Genomic DNA, 22,869 nt, shown 5'->3' with positions numbered 1-22,869 from the left:
CAAGCTGTGCTTGTGTTGAGACCATAAATTCCTTAGGTACCACTGTAGTTTTCTCATATGCAGCCTGGCATGAGGAACCAATATTATGCAGGATGCCATGAATCCCAAGGCTTGCAGAACTTTTCTTGCTGTCAGATGGTTCTGTTTTGTTAAGGCCAGGAAGTAGAGAGGTAGCTGCTCCTGTTTTCTACTGTTAGGAATGCCATTTGCCTTGTTGTGTCCAACTCTGCACCCAAAAGGTTATTCTCTGGGATGGTATCAGTCTTGACTTTTTTAAATTGACTGTGTATCCCAGGGCTTGTAGCAGATAAATGACCCTTTGTAAATCTTCTGCTAGCTTGCTTTCGTTGTCCGCTTGTATCAGGCAGTCGTCCAGGTATGGGTAGAGTTGGATTCCCTGAAGCCTGCAATGAGCAATTACTGATGCCAGGCATTTCGTGAACACTCTGGGCGCAGTAGATAAGCCAAAGGGCAATGCTGAGAATTGATAATGCTCTGATCCTGCAAGAAATCTGAGGTATCTTCTGCAGTTTGGTCGTATGGGGACGTGCAGGTATGCCTCCTTGAGATCTAGAGTCACCAGCCAAGACTCCTTGCCCAGCATGGGAAGCTGCTGCTGTAAGGTCAGCATTTTGAATTTTGGAACAATAAGGAATGTGTTTAAAGCGGACAAGTCGAGAATAGGTCTCCATGTGCCTTCTTTTCTTGGTACCAGGAAGAGTCTGGAGTAAAATCCCTTCCCTTGCTCCATAGATGGTACCTTTTCTACAGCTCTCATCCTTAATAACTGAGATATTTGTTTTAGTGCTTCTGCCTTTTGATCTGGAGGTAGGTTTGGCATTCCTCTCTTCCCTGGTAGAGTATGGAAGTGAAACCTGTAACCTTGGTCTATTATCTGTAAAATCCACTTGTCTCTTGTGATGTAATGCCAGTTTGTCGTAAATAAGGCTAGCTTCCCACCTAAGGGTGCTTGTAGTTGTTCCCTGGTAGGCGGTGCCAGAGCCAAGTCACTGTGATTGACCAGTAGTTGTGGTGGTGGCTGTGCCTCGCTGGTTGTTGCCCTGCCACTGATGTCCTCTGTAAGCACCCCTGGATTGGCTTCTGCCTCTTGAACGCCTATTCCTGCCTCTCTGAGTTCTGGAGGAGTCTGGAAAGGACCAATTCTTGGAGGGCCAATTCCTGCTAAACCTCGGTGGTTGGACCGGCAAGAAATCTTTTACTGTTTGGACAGATTTTGCCTTCTCTTCCATCTTCTTCAGTACTTGTTGTGCAGGAGAGCCAAACAAATTGATCTTATCCATAGGAGCATCTAATAGTTTTGATTTCACATGGTCTGGTAAGGCCTGTTCTTTTAGCCATGCATGCCTTCTGATGACTGTGCCAGTCATGGCTGATCTAAAGGAAGCCTCCAGTGCATCATAGCCGCATTTTAGGGAATGGTTACTGACTTGTTGAATGTTATGTACCATTTCCTGCACATACTTTTTGTCTACTGTTTCATCTGAGGACACTTTTTTGGTTAACTGATCTAGTAAAAATTCTTGATACTGCATCATGTGAAATTGACAGTTCAAGGCCCTAGCTGAAAGAGTAGCAGAAGTGTAAACTTTTTTACCCCATCTCTCTAAGGATCTGGATTCCCTTTCAGAGGGGAAGGGGTTTTTGGCAGAGGTGGCTGCTACAGCCTTAGGTCCTTGGGAGATAGTCTCTGGATCTGCAAGGGGAGCCTTATACAAGTGATAATGTGTGTCCGGGACCCTGTAGTATCTATCGGGCTTAACAGGGGCCGGGGGCAGAGAATCAGGAGCAGTACAAGCATCATTAAATGCATCATCTACAACAGAAAGGACTGGAGGTATGGCTAAAGGCCTATGTTGTGGTAAATGCAGAAAAGCTCTAAGCCTTTTTCTGGAATCTGAAAAATCCTGGCCCTGCCACTGAAATTGTTCCCTCATAGCATGCAGGGTTTCCCCAAAGGAAAATTCCTCAGGCGGAGAGGCAGAAGGAATGGACTCTTCACCATCAGAGTCTTCATAAGGGGAGTATGGGGCCTCTGGAGGGTCTGTATCAATTGAATCATCAGAGGAATCATCTGAAGACAGTGGCTCAGGGGGCTCTGCTCTAGGCCTCTTTTCTGGAGGCGGATGAGAGGCCCTGTCTGGTTGAGGTTGGGATCCTCGGATTAAAGAAATGAGATCCTGTGCTAAACTAAGCATTTGTGAACTAGAGCTAGGCCTGTGAGAGGGGGGCTTTGCAGGCACAGATTTAGTAGTTTTAGCTGCTTTAGCCCTGGCAAAGGCCTTAATGGACATGGCTGCAGGTGGCCTAGCAGCTCCACGTGCAGGGGTTGAAATATCCAAGGGAATAGTGTCTGATAATTCCTGAGAAACTGTAACAGTAAGTGGGATATCAGAAGCCGATTCCACGAGGTTAGAAGAGGCCTCGGCTGGAGGAAGATTTTCGGCTGAAGGAGGAACCGCTTGCTCTGTTTCAGCCGAAACAGAGACACTCAAGGTTGGCTTAACCGCGGTTTTGGCCGAAACCACGGACTGCGAGTGTCGGTCCTTTTCCTTGCGTTTTTTAGAAATTTGCGGTCGGAGGATCCGACGGCATAATATAAGCAAATTCGGAGCTGAAAAACTCCTCAGCAAACTCCGACCGGCGTCTAAGCGTCCACCGGTTAAAAGAAGCACAGGCTAGACAAGCTGCGACATCGTGGTCTGGGCCTAGACAAGGTAAGCAGTAAGAGTGGAAATCTTTATGAGGTATTTGTTTCCCACAAGTTAAACAGTTATTCACTTTTTCTGACATCGGCTGAGGCAAGAAAGAGTCCCCAACGGGGTACTTAGCTTTTTAGAAGTCTTTGAAGTAGTTTTCGGTAGTAGTAATCTCTGGTTCTGACCGACCGGCACTTGCGAACAGCTTCTGCTTCGGGCGCCACACGGCAAGGAAGACTGAGGAAAATGGCGTCGGCTGATGCCTTTATACCCGAATAACTGCAGCTATGACGTCGGGTGAAGTGCGACACCAGCCGAGGCCAGACCCAGACTTTGGAATCCGGCCGACCGAAGGGCTGCCTGACGACAGGACAACCCATTTGTAAGGACTGCAGATGCATCCTTGAAGGACATCAGAAAAGCATTCACAATGATGTCTTTCATAGCTGGTCTGCCTCTAATACACACAAGCTCAAGATTGTAATTACAGATTTTCCAATAGTCAGATGACCCCAGCATAAAACTAAGGATTGGTAGCCATCTATACCAGTTCATACACATGAATTCTGCAGTATTTATTGCTATGATGGTACATACACAAATAGCTGGGCAGAGACTCCAAACAAGTTAGCTTTTATACAGGAGTGGACCAAATCAGCAATAATTAAGGTACCAAGCTACTTGATACTGAAACCACACCTCCATCCTCACACACACAGAAGAAAAAAAAAAAAAAAAAAAGAAAAAAAAGTGTCGACTTAGACTCATATCAGTTTCTGATGGCAATCAATGGCATTCAGAACAGTTAAAACCTATGGAGAAATATGTATTAGTCCTGCAACAGCCTTGGATCTTCCATGCTGTTAACACTGACAGAAATGAGGTTTAGGTGCAGCACTCCAACCCTTCTTATTGGGAAAGTCTACTCTGAAAAAGAAGGGTCTATATCATTTCATTGAAAACTCATTTCAGCAAAGCTTAATTCATTGACACACATTCACTGAAAGCTCACTTCACTGAAAACCCATTTCACTGAAACTCATTTCGTTGAAAGGTATATATGGCCTATTCCCCCTCTGTTGTGCGATCCTGGAGTTAGTATATAAGGTAAGGGGGGGGGCGAAGCCCCCCACATAAACTGGTTATCTGTTGTCTTCTGGAAGAATTTATTCATTACACTTGTAAGTATCCATCTATATGCTTTAAAATGTTTACAATATGTGGGGGGCTATGCCCCCCACACCCCCCTTACTTTATATACTAACTCCAGGATCGCACAACAGTGGGGAAAAGGCCATATATACCTTTCAACGAAATGAGTTTCATTGAAATGGGTTTTCAGTGAAGTGAGCTTTCAGTGAATATGTGTCAATGAATTAAGCTTCAATGAAATGAGTTTTCAATTAAATGATATAGACCCGAAAAAGAAGGCTTACTGGTTAAACTAACATTTATTTATTTTATTTACTTATTTGCAGTTTGTTTACCAGGATGGTCCATTGGGTCACTAGGAGCCCATTTTCAATGGAGTCCTGGGGAGAAAAGCTCCAAAACACAATGTTAACAAATTACAAGCATTACAGAAATAAAGAGTTACAAAAATATGAGGCAATTTAGAATTTTTCAAGTTACAAGTTGAAAAAGTTGGCATTTGGAGGACAATACAATTAAAAGTTTCAAGTTACAAAGTTGAAAAGTTGGCATTTGAAGGAGTAACAATTAATATGATATAATAAAAGTGTTAGGGCTATATTTAAAACAGAGAATCACAGTTGCTTTGGCCAACAAAGAAAAATTACAGTGGGATCTGCTTCTTTTCTTACCTTTAGCAACAGCTTTAGATTCAGAAGAGTTGGACAGAATGAGTACAAGCAGCCCTGATTCTTAATGATCATAAAGGACATCATCATCCTAGCTTGGTGGTAGGAGAGTCAGCAGTTAGTCCCGCTAGGTTAGTATCCTCTTTTTAGAGGAGACCTGAGGTGGTATTTAGATAGGTAAGGGCAATTTGGCCAGGACGTCTGGGAACTTCTCCTACTCTTTTCGATAAATGCCATGGGATCTTTTTACATCCACCTGAGCTACCACCAACACAGCAGATGGGACTTCAGTTTAAGGTCTTATCCGAAGGGTGACACACTCGGGAGGGCAACACCCCCCCCTTATGCTTCACTGCAATGTCAGCAATTTACCTGGTGTGGGAACAGAACCCACAGCCTTTTTCCACCAAAGGTGAAGTGTGCTACTTGTGTCACTGACACTGACCAAGGGAGAAACCACTGAACTGACAAATAGGCTGTTTCCTTCCTAGAGAATGGAGGGGGTGGAAGAGATGATGGGAAGGGACAATCACTGGTTGTTACCAAAAGATCAGTCTTGCTGCAAAAGGTTCTCGATATAACCTGGATTTCCAGGTTTATTGGTTTTCTTATTCTCTCCTCTCTCTCTTCTGCCTGCATTACTGCTATCGTATCTAGGTTTGCTGGAAAAAAATGCCAAGATTTTGATAGAAATTTCTAAAAAAACTTTACAATGAGAAGACAGCTACTATGGATTTTCTATGGTTTTACGCATTTCTAACTATCTGAAGACTTTCAGAGATTATGTTCAAAACCGGTTCCAAACAAGGTCCTGAGGTACATCCAAAAGCTGGTCCTCACATCACCACAGAAAGTCTGTTTACTGAACAAAGTATGCCATTTTAAGATAACACCAAACTGCTCTGAAATTCCCCATCTACAATGTCATATCCACATTTTAATGCGAGTCAACCTTATCAGCAATTGTGTCAAATATCAGCAATGTCTTGAGTTAGGTCATGTCATTTTCGTGTTCTCTCTCTGGTACTCCACCATATGATCATACTAAAATGAACAAAACAAAACACTACAAGAATACTTGAAATGAAGTATTAGAATCTTGACAACTTCTCGAATTCCAGGTCACAGTCTTATTTACATAAACCATATTATTCAATCAATCCTTCATTATGCATAACAAGTATGTTACCGAGCACAAATACCCATCTGCATTGCTAATATGCAATTTTATTTTTTCTACTCTTCATTTTTTGTATATAGCTTTATCGAGATGTCAATAACCAATGTTCATCACTTCTACATTGTAAGGGATGTGTGCATACATAAAATGCATATACAATGTCAGTTAATAAATGCAAATATATGTCAATCAACAATATAAAACCATTGCATTAACTAACTAAAAGTAGCAAAAAGCAGAATAGCCACAAAACACACCTCAAAAATAAAAATTAAGCAACCAAACATTGTACAAGCCAAACTGAAGAAAGAACACTAAAAACACGTGTGCAAAAAAAATACACAGTTCTTATAGGTTCATAGGTTAGTACTAAGCTAACTGCCCTTGCGAGCCATTTTAAGCCTAGCCAATTATCCCTTGTGAGACTCAAACCTTGCACCTTGTGTTTGTAAGGCAAACACCTTAAACATTAGGCCACCCTCCCAACCCCCCTTATTAGGCAAACTCTTCTACAACAAGCATTTCTTTCCCTATCAGACAAAAGTGTATCACAAACATTCCCAACCACACCAGGAACTGCAACACTGCTCACCACACTATGTAAGCCACTATTGCCAGATATGCACTGTGTGCTGCCAAATGAACAGTATTACCTATACAATACAAAACAAATTAAATGATTACTTAGATGCTGCTGCAAGGGACAAGCCCCCTGCACACACACATGGAGGGGCTTGTCCCCCCTCAATATTCCATTACTTTAACAATAATAACTCCATGGTCATACTAATGTGTGATAACAGCTAACCAAAGCTTATGTACTGCTATGTTAACATTACTTACAGTGGACATAAAAAGTGTACCTTGTGAAAATGCCACGTTTTTGTGATATAAAAAAATGAGACCACAATAAATCATTTCAAAACTTTTCCCACCTTTAATGTGACCTATAACTTGTACAATTCAATTGAAAAACAAACAAATCTGTTAGGGGAAAAAATATAAAAAAATAAAAAATGTACAATAAGCTGGTTGCATAAGTGCGCACACCCTTAAACTAATACTTTGTTGAAGCATCTTTTGCTTTAATTACAGCATTCAATCTTCTTGGGTACACACCTGCCATTAAAGAGACTGATTAACCCCAAATAAAGTTCAACTGTCCTAGTAGGAATTTCCTGTCATTTACTCAGTTGCCTGCTACAGCCATGGTTCACAGAGAGCTTACAAAGCATCAAAGGGATCTCATTGTTGAAAGGTATCAGTCAGGAGAAGGGTACAAAAAAAATTCCACACCATTGGATATACCATGGGACACAATGAAGACAGTCATCAAAAAGTGGAGAAAGTATGGGACAGCAGTGACGTTGCAAAGAACTGGACTTCCCTCCAAAATTGATGAAAAGACAACATGAAAACTGGTCAGGGAGGCTGCCAAGAGACCTACAGCAACACTGAAGGAGCTTCAGGAATTTATGGCAAGTACTGGTTGCATACTACATGTGACAACAATCTCCCATATTCTCCATATGTCTGGCCTATTGGGTAGGGTTGCAAGACAGAAGCCTTTTCCTACACAGAAAAACATCCAGGCCCGGCTAAAATTTGCAAAACAATACATCAAGTCTCCCAAAAGCATGTTGAAAAATGTGCTATGGTCTGATGAGACCAAGGTTGAACTTTTTGGCCACATTTCCAAAAGGTACGTTTGGCGCAAACACAACACTTCGCATCACAAAAAGAACACCATCCCCACGGTGAAGCAAGGTAGTGGCAGTATCATGCTTTGGGGTTGCTTTTCTTCAGCTGGAACTGGGGCTTTAATCAAGGTGCGGGGAATTATGAATAGTTCCAAACACCAGTCACTTTTGGCCCAAAACTTTCAGGCATCTGCTAGAAAGCGGAAGATGAAGAGGAAGTTCACTTTTCAACACGACAATGACCCCAAGCATACATCCAAATCAACAAAAGAATGGCTTCACCAGAAGAAAAAAGTTTTGGAATAGCCCAGCCACAGCCCAGACATAAATCCAATAGCAAATCTGAACCTGAAGAGGGCTGTGCACAAGAGATGTCCTCACAATCTGACAGATGTGGAGTGCTTTTGCAAGGAAGAGTGAGCAAATATTGCCAAGTCAAGATGTGCCATGTTGATAGACTCCTACCTAAAAAGACTGAATGCTGTAATTAAAGCAAAAGGTGCTTCAACAAACTATCAGTTTAAGGGTGTGCACACTTATGCAACCGGCTTTCTGTACTTTTTTGTTATATTTTTTTCCCCTAACAGATTTGTTTGTTTTTCAATTGAACTGTACTGGTTACAGGTCACATTAAAGGTGGGTAAGGTTTTGAAATGATTTATTGTGGTCTTATTTTTTTATACCACAAAAACCTGGCATTTTAACAGGGGTGTGCACACTTTTTATATCCACTGTATCTCCTAAAAGAATTAAGTGATTATACTGCAACTTGACGTCTATGGATTAGACAAACAGATTTATACAGCTAGATATATTTTCAATGAGCTATTATGCTTCTGAATATCATTCCACTCACACTTCTTCAAAAGTTCTTCACCACAATAAGGTTTGAATAAATTTTGTTAATTCGGGAATGAGAAAGCCTCCAGCAAACAAGCAATCAATGGATGTTCTGAACACACTGCTAAGCTGTTTTGCTTTAATGAAGCATGGAATCCATATAATCTGCCTAAGCTCAACTCTAAACTTGTACCTACATAAACTTCCAAATTAGACATCAGTCTTTGAACACAATAATATCACGATCAAAACAAAGTCGGAATTATATGGATGCCATGTTACCTTAAGTAAATCTTTTAACCCCCCCAAACAAAGGAATTTGGTCTCGGCTGGGCTACCTCTTTCACAAAATAAATAAAAAAAAAAAAACATATTACATATTCTAGCCTATTGAAAAAAAAATCTCAGGACTTCATAATACTTTATATGACTTTAAAAAGCACAAAAGTTAGCTCCTGTACCTACCTTTGCTTTTTCCAAACAGTTGTTAAATATAGTGGGAACTGCATTATGTTTCAAGTTTTTCCGATTCCCAAAGGGAGAGAAACATTCAGGCTTGAAGTGCTTAGAGCAGATCACAGTGTGCAACTTCGGCGTGAAATCTTCTCTGCCCACATTTTCCAACCATTCTTTCAGCAATTCTGGCTTACTAAATGGAAATCTGTACATAAATCAAATGCAAACACAGATTAGAAACATTCAGACAAAAAATTAAATGCTACTCAGAATGTACAATTTTATCATCACAAGTACCCCCCCCCCCAAATACACCTGAATCATTTTTTTAAAGGACCGCCATTATAAGAAGACTACCCAACCCTTACATAGAAAATGTCACCCAAGCAATGAAGGGAAACAGCATATACTAACAGGCATCAGTTTAGAAACTGAACTATTTTTGCAGGGTTCTACAAAATGAAACACAAGCTTATGAAAAACAGCAGTTAATGATACACAAGCACACATCCATGTGCTTCACCATACCACTAATGTGCAAACTGTGCTTGAATGTGTGTCATCACAATAAGAATAGTGCTAGCTAATTCTGTGTCTGTATACAATTATGCAAACACACAGAACCCACGCCACTCTGCTGTCATCACTGAGCGGATAGGCAGCAAAAGAAATGCACAGTCAGTATTCTGGCCTTACTTATACAAAGTAACAAACTATACACAATGCAACATGCTGCAAGCTCAGCTTGGAAATTAAAAAGCACACTATCCTGAAGTTCTGAATTCTCACAGCACTTCCATAATGACATGATACAATGCATGGCTCATAAGCCAACAAGATGAAAGACAAAGCAAGAACATGTGTCTGGGTTTTTCAGCGAGAAACAGGCTCTTGGATAGATACTACGAGTGGAGATAAGTGAATCAGCATTGTCACTCTACTAGTCATGAATGATAATGAAAGGAAGTAGTAGGTATGAAACTGCTTGGGCCAGAATTTATGAATCTCAGCGTACTGCTATGCTAGACACACACTTTGTTGCACTGAATTTCTTTACTTCTCTTGTGCAGAACCACCCTCACTAATGAGCATTCACACTAGCTGGCTAGTTTTGGGACTATTCAGTTTGGCAACTGTGTTCCACTTCATTCAGTTCTAAAGTAGATGAGAACTGGAATCCGATATGAATCCAGCCTTTTATTATTTACTAACCCAATACATTCCTTGGTGTCATCTATCTAAACACCGGGCTTCTATTTCTTTCTTCATTAATCTATTTTCACTCATTATTATCCTTCGCCTCTTCCTTAACTTCTGTTATCTATGCTTTTTTTTAAAACAAGAAACATCTTTAAATTATCATGTATGACATAGGCCATGTTATATTTATATAAATACAATAAACCACAGACACACAAGCTCAGTTGCAATTATATATTCCAAACCGTGCCGACACAACTGCAGCTGCAAACATTATACATCACTTTAAACAAATCCAGTCACTGTTAGTCAGCCATTATACAGCGGATATACAAAATTCACACACCCCTGTTAAAATGCAAAGTTTTTGTGACATAAATAAATTAGACCACAATAAATCATTTAAAAACTTTTCCCACCTTTAATATATCACCAAACACCATCATACTAGGTGACTTCATCATACTAGGTGACTTCAATTACCCTAATATAGACTGGGAACACTACTCAAGCCCAAACACCCTAGCCCAAAAGTTCCTGGAATTCATAAACTCAAATGCCATGGAACAACTAGTCACCATCCCCACAAGAGGAGAAAACATACTTGATCTCATCATCACGAACATGGGAGCACAATGTTCAACACCGGAAGTATACCCCTCACTGGTGAGATCAGATCACAAACTAATCTCGCTGGAGGTCCTCATCCCACCCCCACCTGAAATAAAAAGACCACAGTAAAGAACTTCTCGAAAGCCGACTTCACACTTCTAAAGACTAGTGTGGTCTCCTTTAAGGCCCCGAGCCGTGGAAAACAGTACTCAAGCCGCTGAATCACTTACAAATGCCTTCTACCAGCACCTGCAGGACTGCATGGATAAGGCAATCCCAAGCAAAACAAAGACTCTTTGTACCAAAGGCAAGCGTCCAGTCTGGTGGACCCCAGCCATAAACAAACTCTACAACAAAAGGAGGAAGCTACTACAAGATAGAGCAAAATCCTTAAAAGGTAAGACACCCTTGATCACTATAAGTAAAAAACTAAGAGCTCTCATAAAATCATCCAAAGCAAATTTTGAGAGAAAAATAGCTAAAGACTCAAAAGACAATCATAAGGCCTTCTTTAGCTATGTTAGAAACCTGGGAGGAAACTCCCAGATATGCTCAGAACTAGATCAAAATGATGTGAAGATTACAGATCCTACAGACATTACCAACATACTGGCTGACAGGTTCAGTGCAAACTTCTCCCCCCCCTCCCCCCCAAAAGGAGAGATATTTATACCAAGCGATTGCAGCCCCCCAAACATCTCCAACGCCCAAGTGAGAACTGCTCTCTCCAAAGCAAAAAACACAGCATCCATGGGACCTGATGGTGTCCCCGGCTGTGTGCTCCACGAACTCAACGAGGAATTAAACCCACAGCTAGGACAGCTGTTTAATCATAGTCTTACCTCTGGATACGTACCCAGGGAGTGGCGCACTGCAACTGTGGTCCCACTTCACAAAGGCGGTGCCTCCACCGACCCTGGAAATTACCGGCCCATTAGCTTGACGAGCCTTATCTGCAAAGCCATGGAGAGGATCATAATGGACCTCATAAATAAAGACATAGGGAATTTGCAGACTTTGGATCCATCCCAGTTTGGCTTTGTCAAAGGCAGATCATGCCTTCTAAACTTGGTTGACTTTTTGAAACAGTCACCAAAGCCATTGATGAGGAAAGGCAGTCCATACAGCCTACCTCGATCTGGCGAAGGCCTTGATACAATACCCCACTCGGGTATCATTGAAAAACTCATCAGCTTAAATGTTAACCCATACATCACAAGATGGGTTGCAAACTGGCTGAGTGACAGAACCCACAGGGTCAGAGTTGCTGGCGCCATGTCAGACTCAAAGCCTGTCACAAGTGGTGTACCACAGGGCTCAGTCCTGGGCCCACTCTTGTTTGGCATCTATTTTTCCAAAGTACAAGCAAACACAGGAGGGTTATGGCTGACAAAGTTTGCAGATGACTGCAAACTGGGCCATAGTAGAAAACACATCTGACACAGATATCCTTCAGAAGGGTCTCACAGAAATGGATAACTGGTGCCAGAGCCATGGCCTAAAGTTAAATGCCAAAAAATGCATAGTCATACCCTTCGGGAAAAACAAGGTTACCCCTAGCTACCAAATAGGTGGCAATCCACTGAGCACAGAAGAAGTTATCAGGGACCTGGGGACCCAGGTTGATAGTAGTCTGTCATTCGACACCCATGTAGCTAAAGTAGTTAGGAAGACCTTCTACATTGCCCACCTTATCATGAAGGGATTCTCATCTAGATCAAGGGAGGTCATAGTCTCCCTATACTCATCACTCATCAGACCAATGATCGAGTACAATGCCCCATTCGAATGTATCTGACCCGACACTTGCAGCAGCTGGAGAGGCCACAAAGTTCCTCACCAAAAGGATAAAGGGTCTCAAACATCTGTCCTATGCTGCCCGACTGAAAGAACTCCAGCTCTATTCAGTCGCCACCGCTTGCTCAGAGGTGACCTTTGCCTAACATACAAGGCCATGTCAAACCCAGATTTGATGAATATGCTTCACCTCAAAAAATCTAGATCCGTCAGAGCCACAAGGGTGGGAGACTTAAACCTCGACACGGCTATTAATAGGATGTGCTGGAGGGATAGATTCATCACCCAAAGACTCCCTATGCTGTGGAATAAAATCCCGGTATATGTGAGGCAGAGCACCTCGCTGGCCTTGTTCAAGAGAAATCTTGACCAATGGATGGGAGATCGCAGATATACCCCAGGGATTACCTCAGTGTCACTGCTCAACAGAGGCACAGCAAAATAATGGGTATAGTTCCCCATACTAAAGGGGTGGCGTAAGCCACAAAACTATGGGCTAGGCTTGTAAATGCCCTCGGGCAGATAGCCTAGTATGAACCTATGAACCTATGAATATGACCTATAACCTGTACAATTCAATTGAAAAACAAACAAATATGTTAGGGGAAAAATATAAAAAAATAAAAAACGTACAATATGCTGGTTGCATAAGTATGCACACCCTTAAACCAATACTTTGTTGTGTGTGCACACCCTTAAACTAATGCTTTGTTGAAGCACCTTTTGATTTAATTACAGCATTCAGTCTTCTTGGGTCGGAGTCTATCAGCATAGCACATCTTGACTTGGCAATATCTGCTCGCTCTTCCTTGCAAAAGCACTCCAAATCTATCAGATTACGAGGGCATCTCTTGAGCACAGCCTTCAAGTCACCCCATAGATTTTCTATTGGATTTAGGTCTGGGCTCTGGCTGGGGCATTCTAAAACTTTTCTTCTGGTGAAGCCATTCTTTTGTATCCTTGGGGTCACTGTCGTGTTGAAAGGTGAAATTCCTCTTCAGCTTTCTAGCAGACGCCTGAAGATTTTGGGGTAAAAGTGACTGGTATTTGGAACTGTTCATAATTCCCTCCACCTTGACTAAAGTCCCAGTTCCATCTGAAGAAAAGCAGCCCCAAAGCATGATACCACCAACCACCATGATTCACCGTGGGGATGGTGTTCTTTTGGTGATGCGAAGTGTTGTTTTTGCACCAAACGTACCTTTGGAATTGTGGCCAAAAAGTTCAACCTTGGTCTCATCAGACCGTAACACATTTTCCCACATGCTTTTGGGACACCTGATGTATTGCTTTGCAAATTTTAGCAGGGCCTGGATGTTTTTCTGTATAGAAAAGGCTTCCATCTTGCAACCCTACCCCATAGTCCAGATATATGGAAAATACGGGAGAGTGTCACATGTAGTACACAACCAGTACTTCCCATAAATTCTTGAAGCTCCTTCAGTGTTGCTGTAGGTTTCTTGGCAGCCTCCCTGACCAGTTTTCATATCGTCTTCTCATCAATTTTGGAGGGACGTCCAGTTCCTTGCAACATCACTGTTGTCCCATATTTTCTCCACTTTTTGATGACTGTCTTCACTGCGTTCCATGGTATATCCAATGCTGTAGAAATTTTTTGTACCCTTCTCCTGACTGATACCTTTCAACAATGCGATCCCTTTGGTGCTTTGTAAGCTCTCTGCGAACCATGGTTTTTGCTGTAGCAGGCAACTGAGTAAATGTCAGGAAAATCCTACTAGGACAGCTGAACTTTATTTGGGGTTAATCAATCAAAGTCTCTCTAACTGACGGCAGGTGTGTACCCAAGAAGACTGAATTCTGTAATTAAATCAAAAGGTGCTTCAACAAAGCATTAGTTTAAGGGTGTGCACACTTATGCAACCAGCGTACTGTACTTTAATTTTTTTATATTTTTCCCCCAACAGATTTGTTTGCTTTTCAATTGAACTGTACAGGTTACAGGTAACATTAAAGGTGGGAAAAGTTTTGAAATGATTTATTGTGGTCTCTTTTTTATATCACAAAAATGTGGCATTTTAACAGGGGTGTGTAAACTTTTTATATCCACTGTAGCTCATTCAAATCCTGCTTTCTTTTAAAGTTTGTTCCTCCTCTGCATATATTGATTCCCACAGTTCTCATTTTTTCCTATGTAATTTGCTCCTACCTTTTCTAAAGATCCCAGACCCAGTTGTTTTAACTTTGTTACTATATTCACTACTTTTAGTAAAGTTGGTTTAGACTTCGATTTCCATTTTCTAGTAATTGCTTGTTTGGCAGCCATCACAGTTAGATTCAGCAAGGTCTTACTATGTCTAGGCAATTCTAAGTTTGTATCATAGCTCAAAAAATAATTTCCCTAGTCATTTCAACCTGCTCACCCAGCATCTCCAACAGAGCAGTGTGCAGGGAATCTTTAAAATCTACCAACTCATTACTCTTCCAGAAAATATGTTCCCAATTACCTCTTTCTGCCTCATCACACCTCCAACATCTGCTGTCTACCTGAGAAAAAATCCTTTGATATCTGCTTGGGGTATAAAAATACCTATGTAAGCACTTCCAGGCAAAGATCCAAAATCTTCAGATTTTGTTGCATATTTGGAAGATATACATAAATCCCCCATTGTTTGTTCCTTTGTGGATTGCTTATCTAATCTCTCTTCCAAGTCCTTCCTAACCTCCTCTGATTGATTCTTATAGTTATCATGCAATATTTTTTATGCTCTACTAATTATTCCTTTCTTAATGGCACATTTTATTCTAGATTCTACCAAACTCTACCGAGCTGGTCTTTCATTTAGGAACCTCCTATTTCTTTCTCTTTGCCTATACTCTAATATCAATCCTTCATAAGGAAGGTCATCTTTTGCCAGTGGTCCAAGTAAGTTCCTGGCATTTTCCCCATTACCCTTCCCTCTCTAGTTATTTGATACCAACACCTTGGTTCCTTTGCCAGTTTTCTCCAACACATTCCCGCCCCCTCTTGCATACTGGTTGTATCCCTAATTGCAGTCACCCCTATTGCAGAATCTCCTTTCTCCATTCCTGTGTTGGCTTAGTTCATAGAAGTGCTTCTGCTACTTTATGAATATAATACTCTGTATGATTATCGTTGTTCTCCTTAAAGGTCTGCATCCAAAATCCCAATCTCTCCCGGTTACTTCACCCCCCCCCCCAATTTGTTTTCTATGCTTCTTGATGCTTTCCTTGGCCTTTGATATAACCTTTGTAATGTTTATTGAAAATTCATTAAGTTCGTAGGCAGTTACTAGACATGTGGTCCAAGAGACCACTGAGGAGCCTAGTACACACTCTCAGTTGTCACAAAGCAATATCTGGTTAAGTGACTTGATGAAGTAGGCAAATAAAGCCTGAGGGAATCAAAACTTGATCCAGTTTAACCGATCACAGCCTTAATCCAATGCACCAAAAGCCAGATCAATAAAAATAAACTACATTTAAAATCTCTGTCTTTAAAAATGACATTACACAAATTCTTAGGTTTCTGAAACTTTTCCACATTCTGTCAACATACAAAATTACATCTTTCTGAAATATCTATCAAAAGTTTGTTTTTCTAAGTTTTGAAACTTTCTTCTGTAAATACTGTAAATTTTGTTGAAAAGATTATTGTTCCTGTCTTACAACTTGGATTGCGACTGAAAAAGGTATGGTCCCAGTGAACAGATGAACAAAAAAAACATTACAAATATACTAACTAAATAAAAACTTCACTCCACCCTCTTACTCACTTCTACTCTAATTCTAATCTGCCTGAAGTTATCTAACACAATCTGGCTCCTGCTACCATCACCATTCATATGAACTCCACTGGCTCATTATTTTCCAAGTCTTTGGTAGCAACAAACTGAAACTAAATCCATTAAGTTTACTAAAGCCTTAGATGTCACATACTTCCTAAATATTTACGCTTACTTAATTTGTGGTTAATCTGAATAACTTATCTAAATTTACTTACAGGTTCAAACTACTAACCAATAGGTTTTCCTGCCTTCCTGATTATATATGTCCTGTTCTGTTACTCAGTTTTTACTTACCTTCTTGATTTAATACTCATATAAACCACGCCACTAACTAAGCTTCTCACACCATCTGTTTGTGCTTGTATTTTCTTAACTGATGCCCTTCAGTCTCCTTACCTTTATCACCACAATTCCCTAAATCGAGATTACATCCCTGTTTTCAAACTTCAACCCACAACAGAATTTCAACGTGTACTAAAAGCAGCAGCATGTCACAGCTGTGCAGCTACACTTGTCTGATCCAAAATAATCTTAGAATTTCACCCATTAAAAAGCGACAGTTTACAAACTCAACTTCCTAATAATTAGACTTTTACATCACAAAGTAAACAATAAATGACAATACTCAACTCACCTCCCATACGAACACCCTAAAATCCACTAGACATTAATACTTTGAACCACTGATTCCCAACCAGAGTGCCACAGCACCATTCCCAGCATGATGGAATGAAGTAGGCAGAAAATAAAAATGGTATCTTCTTTTCCAGTTTTTAATGCTGCTATATAGTTATACAGCATGAACAATGGCCGAAACCAATGCTTTCCAACTACAACATGATGGCATGCAAGTTTGATCTTTGGTCTCAAAGTCAAAAAAGTGTGCTCATCAATCACACTGCAGGAAGAAAAGCAATGTTTTCAATGCCAATTCCTGAAGTCAGAGAATAAAGCATGGGAAAACAGTTCAGAAAGGATAAACAATATGTACAAATCTTTTGTGATCAGTCAAGTTCAAGAAATTCACAGTAGAGGGCCGGCCGTACACGGTAAGGTTTAGCATTTAGAGAATTAACTTACCTTAATGAACCACAGTTTATCCTCTGAGAAAGTAAGAAAGTCAAGTACCTGCACTGAAATTTTTTGTTGCTCATGGAAAACATTTCATATTTGAGGGGGGCATTTCCAGTGCAAAGGGGGAGCACAAAGACATATGTTGAAACAATAATGGAAATAGTTATTAACGTGATATGCATGTTAACTCTTTATAGACTCATTTTCTTGTGTTGGTCCTCGAGTGTAACATGGTATCTCCCTTCACACAAAGGCTCAATAAAAATAATTTATGCAATAATATCCAGAGTTTTATTTCAGCATTTGATTGATTGATATGAATTTTAGATTTTATTATTAATTCGAAATTTTCAGAACCCCTTTGATGTTTGGGGACTGCTTTACATTTTCAGTAGACACAATTTACACAGTTAGCAAGTGCAAAGAAAAACATCAGAATCATATATACGTATATAACTGAAAGAAAACTAATTCTGTGCTAAATGCTGGGGTCTATAGAGTAGCCCTTTTTGCAGATTCCTATTTTTGCTTCATTCTGCACTTAGAGCATCCACTTATACATTTTGCAGTCAGTAGGGGTGTACATTTTGTGCAGTTTGTGTAATAAGGTTGTCATTATGCATATATTTCATTTTAAATTTATTTTTTGTGGACCAGCTTAAACATTTTTTGCGTTCAGCTGAACGTCTAAAGCACAACTGACTACTGGGAACATAAATAATCCAAAGAGAGTCCATAAAACTGAAATACTTCTCAGAAATCCAGTGATGATGGTATATCACACACACAGTCCAAACCTTTTGATAAGTTCTAAAACACATAATTGTACCTAAAACACCACCGAGTCTGAAGGCCTAATGGCCCTCAACTCCCCCCCGCCCCCATGCACCCCAGGCAAATTCAATTAGTTCCTTCAAGAAGGCATACAGATCTTCAACAAAATCAAACAATCTTCAGCAAATCCCCTGGCCTACCTTGGAGGCAAATGGGAATCAAGGCCCATACTACTGTTCTGACACTTGTATGCCATCATACTTCCTTCCGTTACATAATATACACTTTAGCTGTAAAAGCATCTTTTGCTTCATTAAACAGAATATGTGAATGTTGAGCCAAATTCTCCAGAGTTGCTTGTAAATGGCGTTTGAAGCAGGCATAACTAATCTTTTCTACTTACCCCACCCAAGACAAAACAAAGTCATGAGAACAGTTTAAAATTCAAGGTAAAAGCAAATAGTACATGATGAAGTTTGTGCTAATGAACTTAAGAAACAAAATACTAAGCTGTTGCCTAACAAACTATGCAATAATGACTTTGCTGAACTGGTGTTCTACAAAGATAAGCATTTGTGAATAGTGGTGAAGAGTACATGGAAAAATTCTACAAACTGTCTCTCTGGAAAAAATATTTTGACTTTTGCAAGATAAGAAAGGCAGGTAAAATGTACAAAAAAATGTCATTTCAGAAGTGTTTTGTGCCTAAACCTTAAGGCAATTGAGGTTTTAACTGCTTTCAAGCCAGACACTCTTTTGGAGGTTATTCTAAAAGAAAGTGAGGTGTTTCTACAAACAAGTCAGAGTGGAAGTGAAAGACTACCCTGTGTCCATAGAAGGAATTTGGTGGCAATGTAAGGGCTATTTTCAAAATCATGTCCTAACCACATACCTATATGGCTGCACTAGTGACTGTAAGAGGGTACTTGTGTGCTGAAGGACTACTGTAAACTTAGTGAAAATTTTACGTGATGCTAAGAGAATGTGTGAGGTAAAATGGCTGAGAGACTAAGGTGTTGGGTCCCAGCAACCAACTCCTACAGAGAAAATGAATCAGCTTGTGAACAAAAGTGAAAAGCGGCAGACAAGTTTCATATACTAGAGTATGTTATTGCAACACAAGCAGTTTCCATTGGCACACCTGTTCAGCAACAAACCCTTTTAAAGAATACAGCTAGTCAGTAAGCAACAAACAAGTACCAACAAAGCACTTCTGCTCTATAAAACAGTTTTATTAGTACTAAGAAAGCACAGAAGCCTTGCAATTGTGTTACAGCACCGCAAAACGATGTCAGCGCTTTGAGTCTGAATTCTAACACCAGATCCAAAACTTCTGGATGGTACCTTAATTCAGAGGTTGGTAAAAATGGGGATGTTATGAGGAAGCAAAGGGAGCGCCAAAGGAGTTCCTCAGCTCTGTGAGAAAGAAATAAAAGGATGAACACCTGTGTTGAAACTATGGTGGCTAGGAATGCTAAAACTGGGGCTGTCTCTAAACAAAGAGAAAGGATAATGAAACCAGATCAAATGTCTTCTGAAAAAATACAGATAAATAATTAAATGGGAAACCTAGAACAAAAATGAAGTGACACAATTGGATAGTGCTGCTCTTGGTTTTCAAGAGCTATACAACAACCTTGAGCATTAGGAAAGCTATAAAGGTAAAATAAATAAACTGTCCAAATCTAGTTAGTATCATGCAAAAAAAAAAGTAGAAAATGATTATAGTTTTGCAGGTAAATATACATTTGGAGTAATTAAAAAAAAATCCAAGAACACAATCAGAATCTTGGTTCTTTAAAAAATAATTAAAATTAGAGAAAAAAGTAGTCACTGCAGCTGTTCCAAGTGAAAGCGTTACAGAAGCAATCTGAACAGCCTTGGAAAGGTCAGGCTCTATCAGGCAAAGAAGAAATGGATCATGGCTGCTTCAAATACAGAGAAGAAATTGTAGAACTGGGAAAAAAAAAACAAAGACAAATGGAACTTGAATGACAGAATAGAAATCATGTTCATACTCAAACATGGTTCAGACCATAGAAAGCACCCTGGCTATCAAAGGCTACAATGTCTTTCTTACATTTCTATTTCCCTATGCTCAGGATAAAACAAATGGAGGAGGTGTCTCACTGCTCATAAAGGACAAGTACACCTGTTAGACTGGTCCAGCATCATGACTCGCTGCTCCACGCACAGCTAACTATAGGTGCAACCTTCTATCATATCTTTGAAAGCTACAAATCCCCTAACATGGGTCTGGAAAACCACACATCCTACCTAAACCTATCGGAATCTCTTAACATACATATGGGTGACTTCAACTATCCCTCCATTAACGGGGAAACTTATATGACCCATAATTCACTTGTCAGAGGTTTCTGGACTTCGTCAACACATACACCCTGGAGCAACTAGTTAACTACCCCGTCTAGAGGTACAAATATCTTAGACCTAAAACTCAAGAACATGGGAAGATGCTGCTCCCTCCCATGCAATAACTTCTCCCTGGTAAGATCTGACCACAAAATAATCTCCTTTAGTATTAAAACTAACCTACAGCTCCCATGAAACTCCAAACCAGTTAAGAACTTTGCTAACGCCAATTACATTAAACTAAGTGACAGCTTATTAAACTTCCAAACCCCTCCAAACCCAGAGGACACCGAGACCTACTCTGAGCTGTACACAAAATCATTGTACAACCACATTCATAGCTACATACAGGAGGCAGAATCTGTCAGCATCAAACCTATGATTACAAGCAAAAATGAACTACCCTGGTGGACCCCTAGCATAAACAGGCTATTCAACAAAAGGAAAAAAATCCTCCCCAAACCCAAGAAGGAACAGACAAAACAGTGGAGAAAAACACTTACCAGTCTAAACAAATATAAGAGAGCGGGTCAAATCTGCCAAAGCAAACTATGAGGTAAAGATAGCCTCCCAGGTGAAAGAGTATGTAAACAAAAAATGTCTTATGGCTAATTTTGTTCAAAACCTCAGAGGAAGCAATGTGCAGAGTTAAATCATGAACAGCAGCACTTACATCCAGCCTGAAACTATATCAAATCTGCTGGCCGACAAGTTCAGTTCAAATTTCTCCCCCTCATCACCTACTACCACACCCAAAGAAATACCCACAACCATCCCCTTACTGGTCATTACGAGGGAACAAGTTCTTACTGTGCTCACTAAAGCCAAAAACACGGTCTCCTTGGGTCCTGACAACATTCCAGGGTACTTAAAACAGAATCTATCAGTGCAACTAGAAACCCTCTTTAACCACATCCTCCGGACAGGCTTTGTCCCAGAGGAATGGTGGTCTGAAACAGTTGTCCCTCTGCACAAGGGGGGAGGATCAACTGACCCAAGGAACTACAGACCCATGGAAAGCCATGGAGAGAGAGAATCATCATGGACCTGAACAATGACAACAGAGGAACTCTCCAAAAACTAGACCAGATCCAATTTGTCTGTCAGAGGGAGGTCTTGCTTGTTCAATCTGGTGGACTTCTTCAAAAAAGTTGCCAAGGATGAGGGTAAAATGGTACACACCGCTTATCTAGACCTGGCCAAAGCTTTCAACACAATCTCCCACTCTGGGATCACAGATAAACCTGCTGAATTTGGCATAAATACTACATCATCAGATGGATAGTCAACTGGCAAACTGACAGGACACAACCAATGTTGGGACCCCTCCTGTTTGATACATACTTCTCTGAAGTGAAGGCCAATGTTGAGCGCCTCTGCATTCACTGAAGACTGCAAGCAGGGAGCAATCATTGAATCCACAAATGGATGATGACATCCTGCAAACAAGCCTAAAAATGACAAACGACTGGTTCCAAGACCATGGTCTGACACCAAATGCTAAGTAATCATACCATTCATAGACTGTTACTAAGCTAATGACCTAACAGGCCTTTCTGAGCCCAGCTACGTTTTCGCAAAATAATATTGATGTCCTGCATCCAAACAGCACACCGAGGGCCAGGTATTTATAATCTACCACTGCTCATAAGGGGACATGGGTGCCAGGCCTGCTGTAAATTTCCTAGTTCCCATCCACCTGTCTAGGCTGTACTTAAACCGGATAATAGACAAACTCAGCTTCACGTGGATGGGATGCCTATTCCTTAGGAAAGGCAGTCTCTGGGATACATCTTCTCCAGCATGTTCTGTTTATGTCACAGACAAAAATTCAGGTCCTCAGACCTTGTTCTTCTGGTACTCTTTGACTTACAAATATGCAAGATATTCATAACTGTGGGGTTTGCAGATGCCTTGAAAGCCAGGCATAGATCACCCCTCATCAATCTATAGGAGTCTGAGTAGAGGGAAAGGGCTTTAAGGTGCTCTGCATAAGGCATGTTTGTTAAGTCTTGTATTCTTTTTGTAAGGAACTTTTGAGGTCGCTCTAGTTGCTGCATATGTCTGGTCAGGTACATACCAAAGGGAGCATTGTATTCTAGGCCTGGGTGGAGTACAGTGGGATAAGGACCTCTTTGGACCTAGATGCCACGCCCTTACTTATAAGTTGTATAACACAGAAAAACACAAAAATGATGGCAGGATATAATCACGGAAAAGCCAAAATGTATTCACCAAACAAAAGAAAATTAAGTGCTTTTGTCTCTATTAAGGGCAAGACTTCATCAGATAAAAACACTAGAAGCCATTGTGCTTTATATATACAAATTAAACAGTCACATGATACCAATTTATTAACCACAATTACACGATTGACAGTTTATATAAATAAAATACAATAAATATAAACTTATGCTAAACAAAATGTAAGACTATATAAATATATATATATTGATAAAAAATAATAATCTAACCTGGGCTTTTAGTTTTAAAAAAGGCAGCCTACAGACGCTAAATTATTAAGCCCCAGCCACCCAACTGCATTAATATATAAAATCC

The 22,869-nt window shown here is 40.4% G+C and overlaps 1 protein-coding gene across 1 annotated transcript in view; it reads right to left on the bottom strand.

Annotated features, from left to right (window-relative positions):
• The window catches only part of THAP3 (THAP domain containing 3), a 396,679-nt gene that overhangs the window by 241,611 nt on the left and 132,199 nt on the right, over positions 1 to 22,869 (bottom strand). Inside the window, exon 2 of the mRNA XM_044056432.1 lies at positions 8,723 to 8,918. Within this exon, the coding sequence (XP_043912367.1) occupies positions 8,723 to 8,918 (196 nt within the window). The remainder of the gene's footprint in view (positions 1 to 8,722; positions 8,919 to 22,869) is intronic.

Source organism: Protopterus annectens, chromosome 14.part0, assembly GCF_019279795.1.
Source record: "Protopterus annectens isolate FY-2018-M chromosome 14.part0, PAN1.0, whole genome shotgun sequence".
Taxonomy (NCBI): domain Eukaryota; kingdom Metazoa; phylum Chordata; order Ceratodontiformes; family Protopteridae; genus Protopterus; species Protopterus annectens.
The sequence above is the reverse complement of the archived record's forward strand: the minus strand, read 5'-3'. Positions and strand labels throughout refer to the sequence as shown.